Source organism: Schistosoma mansoni (assembly GCF_000237925.1).
Source record: "Schistosoma mansoni, WGS project CABG00000000 data, supercontig 0080, strain Puerto Rico, whole genome shotgun sequence".
NCBI lineage: Eukaryota > Metazoa > Platyhelminthes > Trematoda > Strigeidida > Schistosomatidae > Schistosoma > Schistosoma mansoni.
Genome location: NW_017386030.1, coordinates 840124 through 864427, shown reverse-complemented (window position 1 = coordinate 864427; position 24304 = coordinate 840124). Strand labels below are relative to the sequence as shown.

The 24304-nt window shown below is 34.9% G+C and overlaps 1 protein-coding gene across 1 annotated transcript in view; it reads left to right on the top strand.

Moving 5' to 3' along the window:
- Positions 1-7719, top strand: part of Smp_133390 (restin-like) — a 46260-nt gene extending 38541 nt beyond the window's left edge. The window contains exons 20-21 of the mRNA XM_018790504.1: positions 5150-5698; positions 6436-7719. Coding sequence (XP_018646234.1) covers positions 5150-5698; positions 6436-6770 — 884 coding nt within the window. The 3' untranslated portion in view covers positions 6771-7719. The remainder of the gene's footprint in view (positions 1-5149; positions 5699-6435) is intronic.
- The last annotated feature ends 16585 nt before the right edge of the window (positions 7720-24304 follow it).

Genomic DNA, 24304 nt, shown 5'->3' with positions numbered 1-24304 from the left:
AGTCATTATCAAAGAAAGAACGAGGTCCATGCTTCATTCAAAACCTAAAAGACATAAAAATGATTGTGTCACATCCCACTGTATTTACCAATTTAAATGTGTGTGTGGTCACACATACATAGGGAGGAGCAATCGTGGTCTGAAAATTAGGGTGTGTGAACATTTACAGAAACAAATAGAATCAAATGACCCGATAAGAGTAGAGGATAAACAGCCACCATCGTCTGTTGCCAAACATAATCGAAACAGGTCATAAGATTGATTTTAACTCAGCTTTTGTAGTGTTGTATGAAAGTGTAAAAGAGCGTATATTAAAGTTTATTGAAGCCTTAGCCATACCGAAGATGCAAACCCCCTTTTTGTACTCAAAAACAGTTTGTTCCCACCTTAAACCTACCCTGGTAATATTGGCTTATTAACCATAGTGATTAGGTTTCAACTTGTTTTCACACTATTATTATTATTATCCTTGTCTATTCTTAACCCCCATCATCAGTGTAGTTGACCTTTTATTTTTATATATAAACGTTCTTAACAAGTATATGTATGATCAGATTGTTGCAAATGTATATCGCTAATATCTCATCACATAGTAAGCAGGGTTGACATTAGAATCACGGCTTGTATTATTCCCTACCACCCTTTTTTTCGAAAATGAAGGATGTGAAAAAAATTTAGCAATTGGTGATTGGTGAATTTGTCTTTGAAAGTGTGTGCTCAAGTGCGAATGAACAAACATTTTGTCACCTGTAATAATTTTTTTTTAATTGGTTGTAAATGGTGCAGCTTTGTAATTTGATTAGTTCAAATCGAACTAGAATAAAGTTCTTTTATTGGGTGTAAGAATTGACATTTTTACATTCGAATTTTTGCAATGCAGTGATAAATCTCATAAGAAACATTCTTATTACATTTCGTATGTTCCATTATTATTATTGTTTTTATTATTAATGACTTTTTAAACATGTAAGCCTTCATTATATGACGTCGTTTTCTGTACGGAATCGTTTACTGAAACCTTAAATTTGAAAAATGTGAAACGCTGTTGGCAAAGTAATAAAGTGAGCGATGATCATTATTAATCTACAGCTTCATTACTATGGAATTGTGATGGCTGATCAGTGTCTGTTCACTTGACCTTAGCAATAGAAATTATCTTGTTGTACTAGTGAACTGATCTTACTACATTTCTCTACTGTACCTATTAACCAAATCATGTGAATGTAAAATGAATTATTGATAGTATCATGACTCCTCCTTAAAATGGAAACAAGAAATTCAAACAAAATTTAAATCAAATTTTGGGTGGCCCTGAAAAGGGCCTTTACTCGGTCTCTACACAGGTCCTGATCAATGACTCCACTATGAGTCCGTGACAGCGCCGCACATGGGACAGTTGAACCCAGGTGATAATTCTGATGGGTCGTAGGCACAGAACGAATGAAACATAGCATTGCATGGACAAAAAATCCAAGCACTTCCATCAGCTATTTCACTGGGCGGCTGACGTAGATGGCAAATATCACACAGTCGGTCATTGTGCGCACGTTCGTCTACTTCATTGTCTCGGTCCGTAAACTCTTCTGAGTTCATAGATATTACTTCAATCTCGTTATCATTTAAGGTAACATCCAAATCTACGTTCTGTTGACGGTTGGTGCCTGTGGTATGTCGGACGATGGGCATTGTGATGGTAGTAGAGAATCCGTCGTAAAGCAACTGATGAGCATAGTTAAGTAGAGCGGTAAGCTGTTCAGCGAACATATGCCGACATAAGTAGTGAATCGATGTTAGGACGTTTGTCTGCCCGACTTGTACCTGTAACTCATTGTCAATCGTTACTCTGGTTACGTAGCTGTTGGAATGCAGCCATCTGTCACCAATGCTTTCTCTGTGAACTTCGACGTTCGCGTGCGAACAGTATGTCAAGATGTGACGACATACGACTCTGTGTTTTACATAAAAGATACAGGAACAACTAATAGGATTTCTGGAGACTGTGTAAGTTCCTGTAGTATCAACGGCCTTGAAGAACCCCTCCGACAGTACGAAGTCAGTAACAGGAACACGCAAGTGCAGTTGACATGCAGCAGGTGTAAGTGTTTCCTGAAGACGACGTAGTTGTGGCTCGCGACACAGCACAGCTCTGCTACGGCATTAAGATGAGTACTTTTGAACTCTAGCTTCTATCCAATATCCAGTGCGAAGCAGAACACTAAATATCGATCTGAACACGGGTGTTTTTCTGTTCAGCTTATGCAACTTTAAAATTCGATGGGTCGTCTCAACGAAATTTGTATTGCTTTGATCTAGAAGCATCGCAGCTGGTCTAAAAGCGTTTGACCACTTGTGCTTTTTCGACAATAAGTGATCTCTCAAATATTGGTAGAAATTCCCGTCTGCTGCTTCGATAAATGACACATACCGTTGGAAGCTACAATACATTGTAAAGCATATTTCGATTTACCTTTCCACATTTCTTGTTAGCATAAGACGGTAGAACATTTGAAGAAGATCAGATCGTAGCCTCCACGAATACGATGAATGGGTTAATTCTAAAGAAAGGAAAGCTTACCCTCTTGATGACATTTCGAAGCAGGTGCACGCGGCACAAAAGGTGGTGTGAATTGGGATACACCTGCGTTATGGCAGCAGCTATAGCAGGTGAATCATCAGTAACAATACCGATAACCTCTCTATTGTTACTCATTTGGCGGAAGAACGAGAGGAAACTGGACAGCAATGTCGATGTTTCGCGACTTATAAATGCAATACAAACAGGTATTGCCATAAAATTCATATCCAGAGCCACAACGTGATACAGGAACATGTTTTCATTCTTGGTTTTGTATGTCCCATCAAAACCAACAACATATTGCACAGATTAATCTCGTCTGCTGTAGCGAAGAAGAAGTACAACAGACTATGATCTGCTATGATAATCACAACGGCCACCAAGTGACGTGATGTGATTTTTCAATTTACCGTAATCACCTACAGTTAATAGTATAAATATGCACCAGGAAGGTTGGCCTGTGAGAACACTTTGTGACGCATATTGAAAACATCTTGAGCAGTGAGACGTTCCCCATAGGATTGGTACGCGTTGTGTATCACATTGAATGCTGATATGCCAGTGGCTTCACTGTTTCCAATTCCGCCGCTGTTAATCGGCGCATCCATGTGTTACAGTCGTGCCTCAGGGAATTGCACTCGTGATTGTGATGCACATTCCCACGAACAACAGTCCAAGAACCTTCAAGAAACTTACAAAAGATGAAGGCCAGATATTGTGTGTCCATTGAAGTCCTCAATGAACAATATAATAACACTAATCAAATTACCTCCTTCGTCTAATCGGCTGCGAAGGACCGCTTGGTGTTTTATAGCTCTTTCTCCAACATACAAATTTAATATACGGCTTCCGATCTCCATGGAAATGAGAATCTCTCACCGCATAATGGCAGTACGTTGCTATTTCATAAGTTCTAATGGCGCTTTTTAACGCTTCCAGTGATGGAAACGCTACCAGATACAATGTATTCAAAAATACATTATCCGTTTCTGTGACGTGAGGAACAACAGAGCCTCTAATCTGCACGTTACTGACGTCCATATTGTGAAGAAAATTATCTATATCGATAAGTACAGAGCTTTTATACGAATTTCAAGAATTACATAACTAATTATAACGCATTTAGAACTAGGGATTTCATTGGACGAAACGGATTGAAAAAAAATTGGAAAATGGGATGAAAATTTATTGATTAAGGGGGACAAAAAAATCGACATGACCCTAATGTTATTCTAGTAAGCAGAGATGGATAGTGGTTAGCAGTGGAATCCAGGACGCGCGTTTCGTTCTATTTGGGACTCGTCAGCTGGATGTACCTGCATCTCAGAGTTGATGTTTACTCTGGGATTCAAACTCAGTACCCTCGTTTCAAACGCCATCGCGTTATTCACTCAACCACTGAGTCCTGATAGTCACTTGCTTGTGCCACTGCTAGCCACTACCCATCTCTACTTACTATGCTTGTGAATTAAGGCTATATCGAGGCAATACGCACATTATGCACATATGCCGATTAGAGACTGACCGGTTGCAGTCCTAACACATCGATGAGAAGATTCAAACAAACAATACTAAATGAATCTCATCACATAGTTCATATACACTTCGTCTTCTTTTTACACTATCAAAATTTATCAAAGGAACGGATTGCTTTAAACATATAAATTACACAAAATATCTTATTGATAATTCCATGAAACTTGATTAACTCCAATATATCAATATATGGTTGTGGAAAGCTTTGGATGATACTGAAATCATAAACCGTCCAGTAGTAGACCTAGAAGTACTGGATGGCCGTCTTAGTGACGAACTCCTCGGCAGCGCACAGTCACTGATTAACTGAGGATGAATTCCAGAACAGTCAAGTCTCCTGGGAAGTCCCAAACCTCTTGAGTTGAAGTCGAACGATTCTAATCAATTCACGATATGTATAATCTGTTTCTTGAAGTGAATGTGTTCTATTATAACACTTTTGTTACATTTACTTACCTACTTACTTTCACATGTTACCCTACCCTTCATGGAGGAGCATTGTCCGCTCACCAGAATTATCCATCTAACTCTGTCTTGTGCAATCCTTTCCAGTTGCTATTAATCCTTTTCCTGTTTGCTTCCAATTCCCGACGTAGTGTGTTCTTTTACCTCCCTCTTTTTCGTTTATCTTCAGGGTTCTAAGTTAGCGCTTGTCTCGTGATGTTGCTTGACGATATCCTCAATGTTTTGTGTCCTAACCACTTCCAGCATCTTTTCTGAATTTCCTCCTCTGTCCGAAGTTGGCTTGTTCTCTCCAATAGTAGGCTTTTACTGATGTTATCTGGCCAACGGACATTCGGTGTCTTGCGTAGACAGTTGTTTATAAATACTTGTACTTTTTCGATGATGGTTGTGATAGTTCTCCTATTGGATTATCAAAGATGTACACATCATTTAAGCAGTTATTATCGTGGTACGTACTACAACTGTACAAGTCGAAACAATACAACGTTTCAGTTTGTTTCCCCAGTTTCTCAAGTTTTAATTAAGGTTGATAATTTGCTTCAATTCTTCCATTAATTCTTATCATTATCTTAGGATTGCGAATTCGTTCACCGGATATCAGTCGAAATCATCATTTTCAAATTGGAGATCGTGTGCTAGTAGCTGGTCAACGTAGAGGTGTTTTACGTTTTATTGGACAAACTCAATTTGCTCCAGGTATCTGGTATGGTATTGAATTAGAACAAGCTGTTGGCAAGAATAATGGTTCTATCAATGGGATACGTTATTTTGATTGTGCTGTTGGTCATGGAATATTTGCACCCATTAGCCGTATACAGAAATTGCCTGCACGACCGAACACACCAAACTTAACTAAACTATCGGATAATTCAACAACGATGACTACATCATTTCATTCGGAGCAAGTTGATGGAGTAGCAGGTAGATCATGGTGTTGTCGTCGTACACCATGGTCTAGTACCACATCACCAATGATTGGACGTGCTGTAATTGGTCGACCACCTCTACCGACAGAATTAGTCAATGCATTGAAAGCTGTTGGACGTGTACCAGCTGAGTCATTCGAAGAACCAGTGTTTTATTTAACTGAAGGAATGCAAGTTTTATGTGCTGGAGAAATTGGTAAGTTGATATAATGCTTATTTATTTCTAAAATGTGTCTGAATGAAGTGATATACCAAGCACAAGAGCGATATAATCACATGCTGTCCTTAAATCACACGGATAATGCCGTGGTAAGGATGAAAATGGAGAGCGTCCACTCTCTCTCTTGAAATCCTCTCATATGGCGACTGTCAGGTAAGTTTTAATCACTGCTTTCTCCTGTCGGGTGTGTTGTTTACGAAATGGAAAGGAGTAATAACGAATATCCGGCGTCTAAATCGCGTTTGTGTATTCCAAAGATTTACCATGAGGAGTTGGTAAACGGTAATTCCAAACGAATGTTTTACATGGGCTCCAGGATCCTGAGGGAAGAAAAGGTGTATGAACCTATTGTTCGTCACCGGATACCATGAAACTACATTTCCCAACGTCCATTATATCCCTAGGTTTAGTGCGCAGTAGTAGGGTTCCTTAAGACAATCACCTGCTTTGGTTTTGGCACTCGGGCAATGTCTCAGCCCCTTACACAAACCTTCTGTAGCGCATTCATATTTTGGTACCCCATTTTACTAATGATTGTTTGTTAAAACTAATAGCAATAATAATGATCATAATGTAAGCGTATGCTTATTTGAACATGTTTATGCTTTAATTTCTGTTCTGCCAGATTCCTCTTCCACTCATTTGACCTCATCAAGAGTTTTTTTCCGCGACTTCTAAATTAAGTTTAACTTTTTATTCTCTTTCATTTATAGGTATTGTTCGGTATATTGGTCCAATTACATTTGCTGAAGGTATTTGGCTTGGTATTGAATTACGTAAACCACGTGGACGTCATGATGGATGTGTTGCTGGGCGACGTTATTTCACATGTCGTCCTGGTCATGGTTTATTAGTTCGACCAGCTCGTGTATTTTGTCATGGTATAAATGCTGTCAATCTTCTTCCACCTGCTTTAGCTGAAATAGAACGTCAATTAGCTGTTAAACGTCAAGAGTCAGCAAACAGTTGTAACAGCGGTAGCAGTAGAGTATCTTCAACGAATTCAATAACTTCTGATAATGAACAGTCTTCAAAGATTTCATCATAGAATACATTACAGTGAATGGAATATATTTTTTTTAATTGGCATTTTGCAACAACCTTTCTTTCTATCCTTACTGTAAACCTCATAGATATGAAATCACTCATCATTATCCCATTCCACCAAAACCCCATTTTTTCTTTTTGTTAAACGCGTTTACACTGCTTATCTTCGTTGGTTTTTCAGTCTTCGGTTTTTCTATTCCAACAAGATCAAACTCTTCTGAAGTAGAAAAGAGACGATTTCGCTGACTTTTATTTATCCATGATGTTTCTCCTGATAAATAATTAATCTCCCAATGAGCATTTCTTTGAATGTGTTACGTTTAGTGATTATGTTTATTTAAATATTGAAACTAGAAGAACCATTTTTCTTGATGCTTTTATGTTTTGTTTTAATTTGATTTCTTTGGTTATTTTTGCCTTGTTTCTTCTCATTTATTCTGATATTTGTCAGCGTTTTTCCATGATACTGTTGTTGATGTTGTTGTTAGTAGTGACAGTTTATCATTGTCAGTTTTTTAGCTTATTTAAATGTTGACAGGCAAGTTTAACACATTCCTACGTTCTTTTTCCGCACTTGGGAATGCTTAATTTCTTTCTTTTTTCGGATACAATTTTGGACTACTTAATCATGATATAAGTAGTATACTTTTAGCCGACAAAATAATATTGATTTGGTTGCAATATAATTTGATTTTCTTTTCATTTTTTTTGCGAAGTCCATTTTATTTATTTATAATTTGCTTCTCTTTGATTCTTAAATGTCAGCCTACAATTTTTTGAGTTTGAATTTTCAACATGGAGAATAACATGACTTAAATCTGTTTTTAGATAACTAATCATCATTAAAGGTGTGTCTTGTTGAAGAAAAAAATATGTGCACTGTTATGTATCTAACGATTTAGTGCTTCTTGAGACGTATTCAATTGTCAGTAAAATTATCCCTTTGATCATCATCATTTATTTATTTAGTCGCCGTTTGAAATAAATTAGCGTCAGGTGTATGTTTTACGTTGTAAGGACGCATATGGATGCGTCGAAAGTTTATAAATAAGTTTACACGAAAGTAGTATTGATTTTAATTTGTCATTTTGATAATCCCCTGGGAATTTCAATGCTCCACTATTGTCTATCCAAAGACACTTAATCATTGAAGTTATCTGAAAGATAGTGACTTATTATCCGACATTTTGAAATCTAAGCCATCTTAACATTTCTTTTCAAACATATTTAGTTCAGTAAATTTACAATGTACATGTATCTAGATTATAACTTAAGATATCTTCGATCCATTTGACAATGATTTTCAACTTATCAGGCAAGAAATATGGAACGATAACTTGCCAAACAGATATTGGTATGGTGTATACTGATAAAGGAACTTCTGACAACTATGCCTGAATCTTCAATTTACTATTATGAATTAAGGAGGCTATTAAGAAGCTCGATCTATACTGCCGCTACATCGACGATACATTCATTGTCGTGGATCAGAACACCAGTAAGGATGAACTACTAGAACAGTTCAACAATGTACATCCAGCGATTAGCTTCACTGATGAAGGCGAGTGTGACATGAAGCTGAATTTCCTTGACGTTACACTAAGCAGGAGAAGTGATGGCTCGTTAAGTAGAAGTGTGCATAGAAAAAGACCATCTGCCTGCCAATACACTCACCTCTATAGCTTTACACCTATCCAATATAAGAGAAACTTGGTTAGATGCTTCACTAGTAGAGCAAATAAGATCTGTTCTGTTGATACCTTAAGTCAGGAACTGCAATTTATCTATAACTCACTGACTGAGATAGGCTACCCTGCTGCGTTCATCAAAAAGTACATGTATGATACAAGGAAGAAATCGGAGATTTCAACTGTTCGTAAGAAGCCTCTATACATGAAATTACCATTCAACGGGGATTCAGCTAGTGAAACTCTGAAAGATAGGTTAACAAAAGTAATTGGTAGAACTTTCTACGCAGCCTATCTCGCATTGACTTTCTCGAGTCGACCAGTGATGTCTACTCAAACGAAGGATAAATTACCTGAGTTGGCCTCCTCCATGTGCATTTATAAGTTCAGCTTCTCCTGTGGAGATAGCTATATCGGGCGTACTACTAGGCAACTTAACCAACGAATGAGTGAACATCTACCAGCATGGTTTGGACAGGGCCAAATAAAAACAATACTCAGTTCTCTCTTGGCACATCTAATTGATAGTGGTCATATTGTTGATAAATTGAAATCATTTCAAGTGATCTATCGTATACCTCCATCGTTTCCCAACGGAGTTCGCTCCCGTCTACTTCATATAGCAGAAGCCATAGGAATTCGTACATTCCATCCCAATTTATGTGTACAGAAGAAATTCGTAACCCCCCTATCCCTTCCATGGCCGGACATAACTTAATAAATGACATTATTATTATTTGTAAAAATTTTATTTTGTTTATCATTTTTTGTTTGTTTGTAATTTTCTACCTCTTTCCGTTTGTATTCTTCACTATCTATTTACTTACATACTTCTTATTACGTAATGATTTTAATGTTTTGTGATCACCATGGTAAGTCTATTTACCCACGTTTGACCTCTTAATTCTCAATGTTTAATTATTGCTATGACTTTTGTTATCGTAATTTACTATTCTTACTACTATCAGTACACTTGTCTTCCCACTATCAACTTGTACTTTTAACTATTATTATGCTTGGTAACGTATTCTATTTCATTGTGATTATTATTGACTCAAATAGCCTTGTGATTGGTCTAAAGGATTTTCATATAAATATTCATGTATATTAGAGTAAAGCCTAATGACGATCTAATTGAAAACAATACTGTTCGCTTACATATTTTGTTCTATAATTAATTAAACTGCGATGATTTTAATTGAGATTATTTCGCATCTGAATATGAACAAAACATTTCGATAGTACATCTGAGTTAATCTGAACATATTGGTGCTAATCTGAAAAGAAGTTATTCATTAACTCTGTAACTGAATAGTAACGCTTTTTCGATCATAAAACTAGAGAACATTTGTCCGAGTGATATATAAATTATTAACGCCGGAATAGTTAGATATGTCAAGTATTGTACAAAAAGGTGATCAACCAATGAGGCAAAACGTTGGTTTGTTTGTTTTTTTAAAATCTGTCATCTTGTTTAGCAACGTCACTGTAGAATGGTTACTAAGTCATTCAATCTACACCTTTCTTTTATTCCGACTTGTATATCAACGGAACTGTAATATTATTTCATATTCAACTGACATCACACCTAGTTAACAAGAGTATATCATTTATCTTTCATTGAACAGTGAATAATCAAACAACGAAGCATTGAGTTGTCTTATTAACGAGTGATTTACTATTTCAACTTACATACGCCTGTAACTCCCAATGAGCATAGCCCGCCGAACAGCTTTCTCCAACTCACTCTGTTCTTGGCCTTCTTTTCTAGTTCTATCCACTTTTTGTTCATTCTACTCATGTCTGTCTCTATTTCTTGACGTAATGTGTTTTTTGGTCTTCCTATTCTCCTTTGAATTTTAGGATTCCATGTGAGGGCTTGTCTTGTGATGGATTGTCTTGGTGGTATTTCAACGGTTCAGTTTAAAACAATGGACTCAGTCAATTTCAAATTATATGTTACAGTAGTAAGTCTTCAACAAAATGAACATTCACAATGAACGCATTGTTCATAATAATTGTCACGTAGACACATGTACACGATGCTGTTAATTCACAAGTTCAATGTTGTTACTTGTTGTAAAACCCATCAGATTTTATTGAATGAAAACAATCAAATGAAATGGGAAAATCACATTTTTATGTTTTATTAACAAAATTGCATCAATCACTATGTGAACAATCATGAAAGTGGTTAGCAGTTCCATGAAACAACCTCCAATTTGTGGAAATGATCAGCTAAATAGAAATTGTGTTTATTACTAAGCTAAAATGAAAATAACAGAATCAACATAATGAAAATATGTAATAAGATGTTTGTGAGTATCATGGATTGATTTTATGTTTTCTATACAACCACATGCCTATGACACAACCAATGGATAAAACAACAAAAGAGATAGCTATAGGTATGATAATATACAACAGATTGCGGGGCTTTCCTTTCGTTTCTGCAGTTTGATTCTGAAAAGAAATCAAAACAGTACAATTATTACTCAATATGAAATATTTACCGAATGAGATTCATTGTTTTCAGTAGTTTTTCTCAATTTCTTTTCTAAATCAGTTTCTTTTTGTTTGGTAAGTGTTAGTTCACTTGAATCGTCGACATTCAAGCTATACTGAATAGGAACGAAAACAGTGGCAATTTTACTCAATATCAAATAATAATCCAAATATTTCATCATTCACAATAGACGGTTGTCAGGATTGATGACACAATTCAATTCAACAAACATGTAACATGACTTTCATTGTCATCAATGAATAACAAGTTACAATATTTACTACCAAGTCGACAGTCGATGTGATAAGTACACATCATTCTGCATCTCACTGACGACCTATATTTGTGTGATGAAATTTGTTTCCAGCATATCTTATCTTATCACAATATAAGTAATAATCGACTGATTCAAAGCTGACAGCTCTAACAATGTAGCTCACACAGGATACATATTTTGCAACAAGCAATCAAAGATATTTGTTCTGAACTTCAACAATAGGAGACTACGAGCGTTTGCTACACAATTTTCAACGAATAACGCCTCATTATTCAAACTGGTATCGTCGATATTTCATAAAGGTTCACGTTCATATATGGTTTCATTTTGGACATTGTAGATCACTAGGAATTCTTTGAGCTGGAAAATAACATGTTTCTAGGCATTGGAGTTTAACAACGCTTCTATTCCGTGTAGAATATACACATGTAAATAAAGTATTGTACTCATATCTGATAAAACATCTTAAACATAAACAATGCTCTGATTTATGTACTGAAGAAACAATACAAACACCACTTATTCGTAACATTAAATTATTCTTCTCTTCCGAGTGAACAGTTTTACAATGTGTTAATATTGGAAACAACCTGTGAAGTTCACCGATTACTTACTTCAATCAGGCAACCATTGTATTTTAACTCAGAAGTATCGTCATCATTACCGTTAATCCACATCTTCGCTTTGTCACACCAAAAACACGATGTATCCGGTGTCATTGCTCCTTCACATACTGCAAACGACTTGGGTCTGGTACAATCTACAGTGAAAGCAATGAGTTGATTGCGTTTTAAGTTATTAAACAAAAAATAAGTAAATTACAAGACGCGCAGCTAAAACTCAATGACATCATGGTGATTTCGGAGTAAAGTGATCATTCCATTAACCAGAAATTTGTCATCACATTCAGCAGTGCGAAATTCAGTCCATTTTCAATGTCATTCACATTTCACGACAACATGAATGAAATTTAATAAAACATCGTTGAATGTAGAACGATGAGTCTTGGCGGGCGAATTCGGTGAACTTCAGTCAATGTTTGCAAGGTGGTAGATAGAAGTCACATTTCGTTTCATGATAAGAGATTGATGGTTAAAATTTGTCTTGTTTACCGCTGCCAAATATGCAAGCTCGAGAATTACATTGCAAACTATTTCTGTGTATTTACAAATTGGTTAAAGAAAGTCGGCTGTTCTCAAATAGGAATTACAGTTTCAGAAACGTTAATTCAATGGAACAACAAAGGAAAAGGAACATTCATTTTCAAGTCACCGTTGATGCTTTTCATAGAGAGATTTCAGTAGACCACTTGTGATGAGAGGTTTCAACACTTTGTGACCATATTCTTGTTTGTGTGTTGTCAGTTAGTAAATCATTTTCGTTGGATAACGAAAATTCATCGATAATAAATGATATTTATTTCGAAAAGAATCGGGGTCGATCTGAACTTCAGATTATGAAATGATTATCTCAGCTGTCGAAATGCTATTTCAATGGTTATACACATGATGAATTGAAAAGTGTTTGTGTTTATTCAAAATGTACTTATTCGAGGAAAGAAAGCTATCATACCATAAAAAATCGTTAGAATTCTTGATAATTCACAAATATCTGCTGCCTATGATAAATCCAAATAAGAAACATGTGACTTGTCTACACTTTCATTTTGATGGATGAGCAGGATGAATTTGAGGTTGCAGAAGTAAAGCTAATGTTTTCAAGGTAATAACAATTTTCAGGAGTGTTATTTCGATTTCAATAACTCAGAGCGATTCAGTATCATATATATATATATATATAACAAGTTAGCAAGCAATGCAGACTTCCACGTCAATGCACAATCGAATTATTGACTGAAATTATGATAACCATCGTTTCGTGAAATTTTGTTTAAGATGAAGACACCTTAAGTAGTTACAAGTGTTTTCTTCATTATTTTATAAATCAACGGCTAATCAACGTTTATTGTGACATCAGTTGAGACCGATTTCTAGAAATCATTCAAGGACTCATTGAAATTATATGTGTGCTTTCCAATGTTACGAGACAAAATTGATGAATTTTTAGATGTGAAAACGGTCAACTCGGATAAAATACGATTTAACATACCTCCAGAAATTTCATACTCCACCAACGTTCCAGTTTTGATCCATTTCTCAGGAACATCTGCATTGATCAATTTTTCATCTAATGTGATGAATTGTAAAAGGTAGACACTTCAAATTTAGATTGATATTTTTTTTAGTGAGACATATCGTTTGCTCGTTCAAGAAGCGATTGAAATAAGAAACTGTTTCGTTTCTGATTACAGATACAAAGGCGATCAAAGAAAATTCTCACAAAATAATTTCAAGTAATTTCAGTGGTCCACAGCTCAAAAGACTCAGTCAGAAACACTGAACATTATCATGATGAGTTTTCTTTGTAAATTTTTATCTTATGTGATAGTCCGGTTTCTCTTCAAGATGTGTAAACAAATAAGCGATGTTAAACTCTCAATAAACAGCAACGTTCGCACAGTGAGTTTACGAAATGTGGGTGGATTTCATTTCGCACAATTTCCCTCAACACTTCAATGACATCTCGACTAATTTATTTTACACACGAAACAATCGATAAAAATGTGGACTGCAAGAAAAGCATGTTAGGTCACTATGATAGATCACAGTAAATTTCTGTGTTGACGTAGTGATGATCGTGTACAAATAGAAAGCAATATAAGGCGAAAAGTTGATCGATCATGTAGGTCAGTGTAAATCATAATATGAATAATGTTCGTTACCTCCTCCACACTGAATCTTTCCGGAGAATGTCGAGCTCTTTTTATATTTATTAATTGCATGGGGAATCTGGAAAAAAGAAATGGAAATCGCAGTCAGGATCCATTAACATACAATCATCTACATCAAAACCAACTAACCACGGAATTAATGTGTTCTATCCCAGATTATCTTACACGATGACAGTGGATCACACTTGGAAATATGCTCTATCTAGTCTTCAAAGGTGTTCTGACTCACTACACCTGTCAACCACATTGAAGTTAAATGAACAAAATATTTATGTAACATAAAATGAGGTGATACATTGTGAGATGAATATTTACATCTGTTGATAGTAATGTGACTGTAGTTAACTGCAATGTTGTTGCGCGTGAATTTGTTGTCATATGGTGGAATTGTGTTAATGCGCTCACTTCCATCCAGAACTATTCAATTGTTGAAGGAATTTATTCCAAATTATGTCCCGATTACCTCGAAACAATCGAAACCGATTCAGTCCAAAAATAAAAAGAAATCGTTCATCTCGTTAATCTCTTCCTAGCTAATCAACAACCATTTTATTACAAATCAGTGAAAATACAAAGATTGATAATCGAATAACTACACATTGTGAAGTGATTAATATTTTCATCATCGAGTAACCTTCGAAAATTCTGCAGTAGAATTTCTGAAAGTGCATTTTCAGATGGTGAAGATATTCATATAATTGTTTTGCATATTGCAAACCGGTGATCTCTTTCTATCGTGTATACCATCAGGATTTCACAGTAGAATCACTTAAATTATACTTAACAGTGTATTTTAGAAACATTTGATCATTAGAAGATGTAATAAGGCTTGATAGGATATGACTGTTCTCGTACAGTTCTCTGACGTGTACTGGTAGCTCTTAGTCGGTGTGAAGACATCGGAATTTCCTTTGATGTCATATCACTTCTATTCCCTGATTAACAAGTGTGCTAAAATAAAGTGTGTCAATAAAGGTATAATAATACTTACTTTCGCCTGTTACTCCCAATGGAGCATAGGCCGCCGACCAGCTTTCTCCAACCCACTCTGTCCTGTGCCTTCTTTTCTAGTTCTTTCCAGTTCTTGTTCATTCTTCTCAGGTCTGTCTCTATTTCTCGTCGTAATGTGTTCTTTGGTCTTCCTCTTCTCCTTTGACCTTCAGGATTCCATGTGAGGGCTTGTCTTGTGACACAATTGGGTGATTTCCTCAAAGTGTGCCCAATCCACTTCCAGCGCTTCTTCCTGATTTCTTCCTCCGCTGGAATCTGGTTTGTTGTCCCACACAGTAACTTGTTGCTAATAGTGTCTGGTCAACAGATCCGAAGTATCTTGCGTAGACAAATGTTAATAAACACCTGTATCTTCTGGATAATGGCTTTCGTAGTTCTCCACGTCTCCGCCCCATACAGTAGAACTGTCTTGACATTTGTATTGAAAATTCTAACCTTGGTGCTGGTTGACAATTGTTTTGAGCTCCAGATGTTTTTCAGTTGTAAGAATGCTGCTCTTGCTTTGCCGATCCGCGCCCTCACATCTGCATCTGATCCACCGTGTTCATCAATGATGCTGCCCAGATATGTAAAGGTTTCCACATCCTCCAAAGCTTCTCCGTCAAGTGTAATTGGATTGGTGCATATTGTATTGTATCGGAGAGTCTTGCTTTTCCCTTTGTTTATATTGAGACCTACTGCTGCTGAAGCTGCTGCTACACTGGTCGTTTTCTCCTGCATTTGTTGTTGCGTTTGTGATAGAAGAGCCAGATCGTCTGCGAAGTCTAGATCGTTAAGCTGCATCCTACCTATCCACTGTATCCCGTGCTTCCCTCCAGTTGTTGACGTCTTCATGATCCAGTCGATCACCAAGAGAAAGAGAAACGTTGAGAGTAAGCAAATTTGCCTAACACCGGTCTTTACTTCAAACGAGTCGGTGAGTTGTCCTCCGTGAAAGGTATAATAATAGCGTCACATAATCTGTTTACATATTAGAAGACGTTGATTTTTTTCTATCTTGTTCAATGTTTCTTGATGCATTTGACAATATCAATAGGCACAAAATGATGGAATAATCTGGATTATTTGACACAAGACAATATTTTCATTGCCATGGGATACTTACGTCGTCATAATAAAATGATATTTTCCCATTCTTTTTTATCAGAAAAGTTGCCTTGGCTTCAACAACTGTGAATAGATAATTATGGAATTTTAGAATTTTTTTTTAAGTATTTATGATAAGTATGTAATTGTGAGATGTGATAATGTATGTGCCTACCCTCAATGTTATGAGATTTCCGAAGATATCTACCTGTCATTTCAAATGTTTTCATTGGTTCAATTACTAACAGCTATAATCCAATGAACGTCGTGTAAATGAAGCAAGTATGCATTGTTCACAATGAATATCAAATGATTAGTTTCTGAGGCTGAATTACACCTTCATTTTCACATTGAAACAATAATTCATAAAGCTTATAATTGGATCTGATAGTTGAAGAGGTATTTACATTGGCGCAATATTTTATTTTTATACCTTATACAGCCAACTCTAGAATCAAGCGACATGAGCTGTGGAATGTTTGTTTACAAATAGAATTCTAGGAGTTATTTGGTTATGTAACATATTGGTATGTAAGTTGATCAAATGACTCTAACCAAAATGTTTGTTAATCATGGGAAAGAAATAGTTTAATACATTTTGTCTTCACGATATCTCAGAAAGTTTGATATGCAGGAATAACTGTGTGATGAGTGAATGATAGGACGAATGTGATGCATCCACAAATAGATTTTGATAGACACAAATGTAATAATTTTACACCAGACTTCTCATCATGTTTCTTCCAGGCATGTCGACGTAGATGAATATCTGCATTCGTTTATCCATAAGTGAAATGAGAATATGACTCCATTTATCCATGATTATAAGTTTATTACTCGTCAAATCTACTCTTTCCTAGTTTATATAATCTTTTCTCCAAGTCACAATCAATGTGTTCAAATAATCAGTGCTGTGTATGTATAGTTCCACCATCTTTATCCGACTTTTGTCAGTTTTTGAGAAGAATTGAATTACGCGAAATGAATGGATAATGTGTGGATAGTTACAACGAATGATAGTGTGAATGGTGATTATTCATGTGTGAACGAACAATCATTTTACTGTTCGCTTACGTGAACCTTCAACTTCTACGAAAAATGACCATCTGATAGCGAATTGTTTCTCTAAAATAATGAAAGTAAAAAGATGTGTTGATGTATCCGCATAATGTATATCCGTGTCTGCGATGAACATTCATGATAACGCAAAATGAGTTTGAACACAACTAACCATCTTCTTTTCGAGATTTAGATGAACGGTGGTATCAAGAATTCTTATTATTATTTCAGTGATATGACAAGCGTTTCAATTCATTCAACTGAGTAGAATATTTTATTTTAGAAACATTGGTTTTTCAAAGCTTTTAGTTAATCAAGAGACCGTTAATATCTATCGCATAATACGCATATAAAATAGTTTTCTGAAATTCTGTTATTAAAATGCAACAGTGTTCTCTCAATTGAACTAAATGCTCCTAAATTAACTGAAGAAAAAGAAGCAACTTCGTTTTCATGTTCAAGGTGTTCTATTTAAATCAATCATGTTGTATCAGCGGAGTGTTCATAGTCGTTCGTCGATTGGATGTTTGTGGTGAGGCATGAGTCTCAACTCCATGATCATATGAATGTGATAATCAGGAAAAGGGTAAACATCAAATGATAGACACACAGTAACCAAGAGACATTAAACTTTTAAGAAGGAAGTAAGTGACAGAAGAAATTCGGATTTCATAATTCATATTCTTCAATAATCCAAACTGATTTCTTGAACAGCATCGTTTATTGTTGTGCCTATGATCATTTCGATTTCTAAATCTACCACGATGTGTCGTATTGATGAGATATCTGTTTCATTTTAGTTGAAATGGAGTGTAGGGTAGGCAATCTATTCTTTACCAGTTATATCATTCGACTAATTATTTCTACTCAATCAATTGATGTTTATTTTGAAGTGAATTGCTGTTTTTCATTTTAAAATTCTCACATGACACTAATGAATAAGTGTTGTGAACGCATCAAATTTAAACAACTAACACAAACACAATATTCATTGTGTACTGATCGGCTCTCATGTAATAATCAGGTTAAATAAAGAATCATTCATGAAAAATAAATGTGAAAAATAAAAACACTAGATGAAATATCATTGAATAATAGAAGAAGAAGAACTCACTCTTATTGGAAAATTCACATTTAATCTTCTTACTTCTATCTACGTAAAATCCAATTTTTCCTATATGCTTTTTTCCGTATAAATCAATATAACCTAAATTATGCAATATGATTGATAATCTGCAGTAAATGAATGAAACGCATTGAAATTAACTAGAGACTATAAATAAAATTACATGAACTGCCATTCGTTTGCTGAAATGTTTACAACTAAGGTAAGATGGTGGTTGGAGGTGGTCAACAGGAAACCCTGGACCCGGGTTTCGTGCTACTTGGCACTCGTCAGCGGGGTGTACCTGTAATCCTGAGGGAACTGATGCTCCCTGGCGGATTCGATCCCGCGTCACTCAGCTTCACAGTCAGAGACGTTACGTTTGAGCTATTCGGGCAGCGACCAACCTCCTGTAGGACTGAGATGTAATTACAATTGATCGATCACTGGATGGTGATCAATCTCATGCATGTCAGGTCCTTCTTAGTGCTGATCGAATGCTTTCGATCGAGCTGTTCTGAATGTTGAAAGAAGCATTAAACTAATTTACTGATGATATGACAACAACTTTAATTTACTGGAATGATGTGTGAATAAACAAAACTCAATAGCAAATATGATTCTCTTACCTTCAGGGAATATATCAAATTTACTAATTTCAGTGCCATGAAATTTGAACTTCAATTTTGGAATAATTGACTAGAAATATGTTAAACATAAAGATAAGTACGTTCTTAGCAAAGTGTAATTAACTCACGTTATTTGAAGATAATTTTTCAAACATCCGAGAAACATTTGGAAACGTTTGATTTAAACGAATCATCCGGTAATAAGAACTATAATATGACTAAATCTATGTAATGGAACCTGATCAATTACTTACATATTCATAAGTATCACTTTCAAAAATTACTTTTTCATAAATCGATGAATCAAGTTTTTTAGAAATGTTATTACAGTCAGAAAATGTTGAAAATAAGATGATGGTCGATAAGGGCCATAATAACTGTGCTAATGCAAATGTAGATCTAAAATGGTTTATAAGAATGAATCAATGTTAACTCATTGAAATGAAATTTAACATTCATAATAACCTATTCAATAATGTTTACTGTACAATCAATGTTATTTACCTCATATTCTTAGTCAATACGTAATATTAAGTATCATTAGCAATGATCTTGTTTATATAGACTTTTTTTCGGATAGTTGATCGTATCTCATTGAAAGATTCCATATGGTCATAATAGTTATTTAAATTAATAAGATCATACAAACAATGGTAACTAATTAGCATAATGCAAAATTCTTTTTAGCTATGAAAGGTATACAGATTGAATGTCATTTAACGTTGATTGATATTACTGATACTAAATTGATGAAAAAAATTTCACAAACAAACAGTAATGTATTTGACTGTATTTGACTTAACAAACATATTTGCAAATAGAACTTAATCGTCTATCAACGATTGTACTTTGTTGACGTCTATCATCTCATACCAACCTGATTCATTGAATATTATAATATTCATTATTCTTTAAACTGAATAAGTGGCATAATATGCATTTTTAATTAGAATGAAATAATAAGTTACTTATTTGATTGACAATCATTTGTGCACACACAGAACAAAGAAGAGTGACATTCTTATTTTTTACAAAAGATCACTACATTTCTAAAAAAACAAAATGAAATGAAAAACAAATTTTCTAACTGTCAACTCATAGGATTTCTTGCATCATCTTTGAATAAACCCTGTAAGTATTCACTTTCTGATTTCAATTAAGTGTAGTAGTCGTTTCCATATACAATCATCAAGTTTTCATGTCTTTAGTTTATTAATTTATGCAATTTAGATTCATTGAGAATCGTCTAGTTATTACGTGATAGATGTGTTCCGTCGAAGGCCTGTTTACTAAGACCAGATGGTTATTCCAATTTTTACAGGTATCTATTGCTTTTCTATTTGAAGTTGCCTCGTAAAGTCAATTGTGAAAAGTCTTATATCTTTCATCCAACTAATCTCAATACATTGTAACATTTCTAATTAAAAGCTTGCAGACTTGTTTTCTCCTAATAATAAATAATACTACTGACCTTCATTTGTTGGTAGCCAAGAGGAACCTGCATCATGAATGAATTCGTATTATTCTGCTATGATATTTGTTTTTTTTTTCTTTATGCAAATTCGTTTTTATACTACACTGTTATTATTATAAACACTGACTTAACAAATTCACTATGTACGTATCATGGGCATTAAGAGTAGAAGATACTCGCAAGTCACTAGTATATGACCACAAATTTCTTAGAAAAATATTGCTCGCATCTGCTAAAATCATCGGGTAAGTAATAGTGAGATTAGACACAGGGTATTAGGTAGTAATGGTAAATCAATTGATGAGGTCATAAATCTTATATGTAAATCATTATAGTTACTCTTTTTCTCAAGCCGAATCGAGTAAGAAAGATTGATACAAAGTGATCTTCAGCATTGAGTTACTTTCAAAAATTCAGCAGTAGAAATTATAAATAGCTTATCATTAGATGATGAACCAGTTCATATAACCATTTAGCACATCGTAAAATCTTAGCCTCCTTTTGTCATGTAGAATCTATTTTGTAGATCAGTGTTTTATGGAATTCGTTTTTACGATTGTCAATGAAACCGAGGTGTGCATTCATTTCATAATATTAACTGATCCACTTTAAATTCGTAAAATTAATACATTCACATTGACGGAATTATCAATTGCTGAATTGAAGGTTGGTCTCTGCTTTCGAAACTGAAATAACTGAAAGTGATTGTGATGGAATTCAACTCAATAAAAAAGACAAGCTAGGTTGACAGTTGACATTCGCACTAACCATCTACAGACGACCGATAAAACCATTCATTTCACCATGGATATAATAAAACATTTCATTTGACAGTGTGTAAATGCTACTCACTATTTTCTCCTCCAAATTCTCAATACTAATCAAGTGGATGATTATTTTGCATAAATCGGCATTATGAGAAACTGTCTCGAGCAGTTCAACTATGAAACAGGTTGTATACGCTTGGAAATGACATTTTTCAACGAGAAGATTTATTCCATTTGAACGATTTTCTACAATTCTCCTAACGATTCAAAGATCATGGGATAAATAGAGGTTGTTGAATTACTGTTCAGGCTAGGAATCCTTGAAATAACGCAAATCAGACAGAATACAACTAGGTGAGCACGAACAAACTTATTATAATCGGAATTCGAAAAACAGGCAGTCATCAAGTACAAACGAGTCATCCCTTCATCAAAACATCACAGACCTATATGTTGTATGCATTCAGGAATACATTTCAAAGTATTGTGATTTCTATCCAAGTTTTAACCAGATTGAATTCAATACAACAGAACACCAAGTTCTATCATTTACGTTACATTATTTTTTTAAATTTTATAAAATAGAAATTTTGTTATTTTTTTTATATTCTAATTAAAAATTGACAGAGAGTCTAATCAGCAAACATATTTCTGTTGACCTCAATTGTTTACTGAAGTAGCAATCATTATACTGTGTTTTCGGCTGTCACGTCATTTCATCTCATTATTCAAAAACCGGGTACTTTCTGTTTTCTTCGTGGCATAGTTAGCATAATATGAATCTTGGAATACAAAAATTTCACTATCTTCTAGTAAGCTATTCATACGACTGATAACCACCTACACACACACACACGCGCGAAACAAACATTGGTGAAATTCTTTTTTTACAAAAGATGAGTACATTTCTTAAAATGAAGTTGTAGTGAACAGAACACTTGTTGGGGACAATCGAATGTATTTTAACAAACATTACAGACTATCTCGGTAAATTCTGATAACCAAACAATGAACAGTCAATTTGCAAATTAACAACCAATTGTTTCAATCTTCACTGTTTCTTCTCTTATTCCATTGTTCATGCATTTTCCAGACGATTGCGCTTCATTCCAGTTCTTTCCTCATCGGTCTTCTGCCAAAATACATTCTATGTCTGACCCGCACCATATACTACTTATATAGATATAAGTAGACCACACCACAAGTGAAGTCAAAACAAATCTTTTGCCTTTCAATTCACTGAATACATTTCTTCAGCTAAGAATAAACCCTATTCATACTTACCATCTAATTTGAAATGAGTTTAACGATAGTTTTTGTATACCATACTTCAGTTTTTGCGTCCTCAGTTAATCAACCTATGTAACTTTCATTATTATACACGATTCCTTGAGACTTGATTAATTTTTACATTTTGTTTATATCGGTCCATGAGACTGTGGTGAAGAATCCTGATAATATAAGCCACATCACTATCTGTGTATTATTTAATGTCCATTGCTGTGACGAATAAACTCATCCTCACCTAATATTCTGGATGTACACATTTGACTATTGACCAAATTCTTCTTTCCATTTATTATTGAATAAAGTTGAACATCATCGTTGAATGAGAGCAATCAAAATTAATTGACGTTTAATGAATTTCAACATAATTGATATTGAAAATTGTTTTCCTTTTTCAACATAATTGAAATCGATTTCTTCGTGAAGTTGCATTCATATTGCAGAAGATTAAGGTTACACGAAGCTATGTTGACCATATTTTACTTAAGCTCTTTATAAATTGTTTGGTTTCCAACAAAATAGCAGGGTGAAAGTGGGGAGTATGACATAAGCCAGAAATCCAACTATGTAGAAAAGAACCTACCTAAAGTTGATAATCAGATTAAACGAATTATACCATTCCATCTCCGACCTGAAATTTGAATGTTATTCCTTCACATGAAACCTGATGCTTATTGGTGAAAGTTGAGATGCTTCGAAAGTCACATGACTGATTCCTCTCCTAACGATCAGAGCAACAAATAATCAATGTTGGTACATATAATCCCCGGACAGTGTTGGAGATGGGTCAACAATTATGGAATTCAGAAAACACAACTTGGTGTTGCTCGATATTAGAAAAGCTCATTGAAAACAGTTCGATTAGAATAGGTTTGTTTCGGGATAGATTCTAGTGTACTATGGTCTTAATGAAGAAAACGTTCTACAAACTCATAAAGTTTCTCTAATGCTGTCGACAGAAGCACGCATAGCACTTATGGGATGAGAATCTTATGGAGCCTGAATAATTGACTCATCTATCAAAACAAATTTCAAGCAAATCACAATGAATATTATACGATGCTATGCACCTATGGGGCCATGATCCGATTCCAATTAGGTCACATGAATGATTGTTGTCAAAACATACATCCTGTCTATCATCGCATGTAATACATGACTTAATCCGCGTTGGTTAATAAGGGAATTAATTAAGTCAAATGCGTGAATGGATTTTTGAGCATATATATTTTGTACAGTTAGTGATCTCGACAGGAAATCAGAGGGATGAAGAGAAATGAAGAAGGCACAAAAAATGACGCACATTGGAGATGGCAGGTGAGCCAAATCACTTCAATCATGTGTTATACGCTCATATTAAAACAGTCCGAGTTCATAAGTGAAAAATTAACATGGTCAAAACGTGACTCAAGATGAATAGGTAAACTGACATGTTCTGAAGCTAGAATAAAATATGTGGTCTTAACAAATCAACCGAAAGTACACACCCGTGAATGATAGCATCGACGACAAAGATCAGTTTTACGAGAGGCCGCGATCGATAATATCGAATTACCTAGGAAAACACTCTGACCATTCTAATGAGGGACGACTGTTCAAGTCAAACGTCTCCTCCTTACAGCTTTATTGAAAAAGTCGGGTTTCCCACATACCTGATGAAGCTTTATAAGCATTATAATTATATCCATAGATACTTAGTGATAGGATAAATTCACCGGAATATGTATGGAAATATCATAGTTTGATGTAGCAATGTGAATAAATGTATTAACTGTGGAACGATCGTACTGAGCAACACAGATGAACATTGAATCAGGAGGTATGATGACTTAGGTGGAGTACATTACCTGAACTA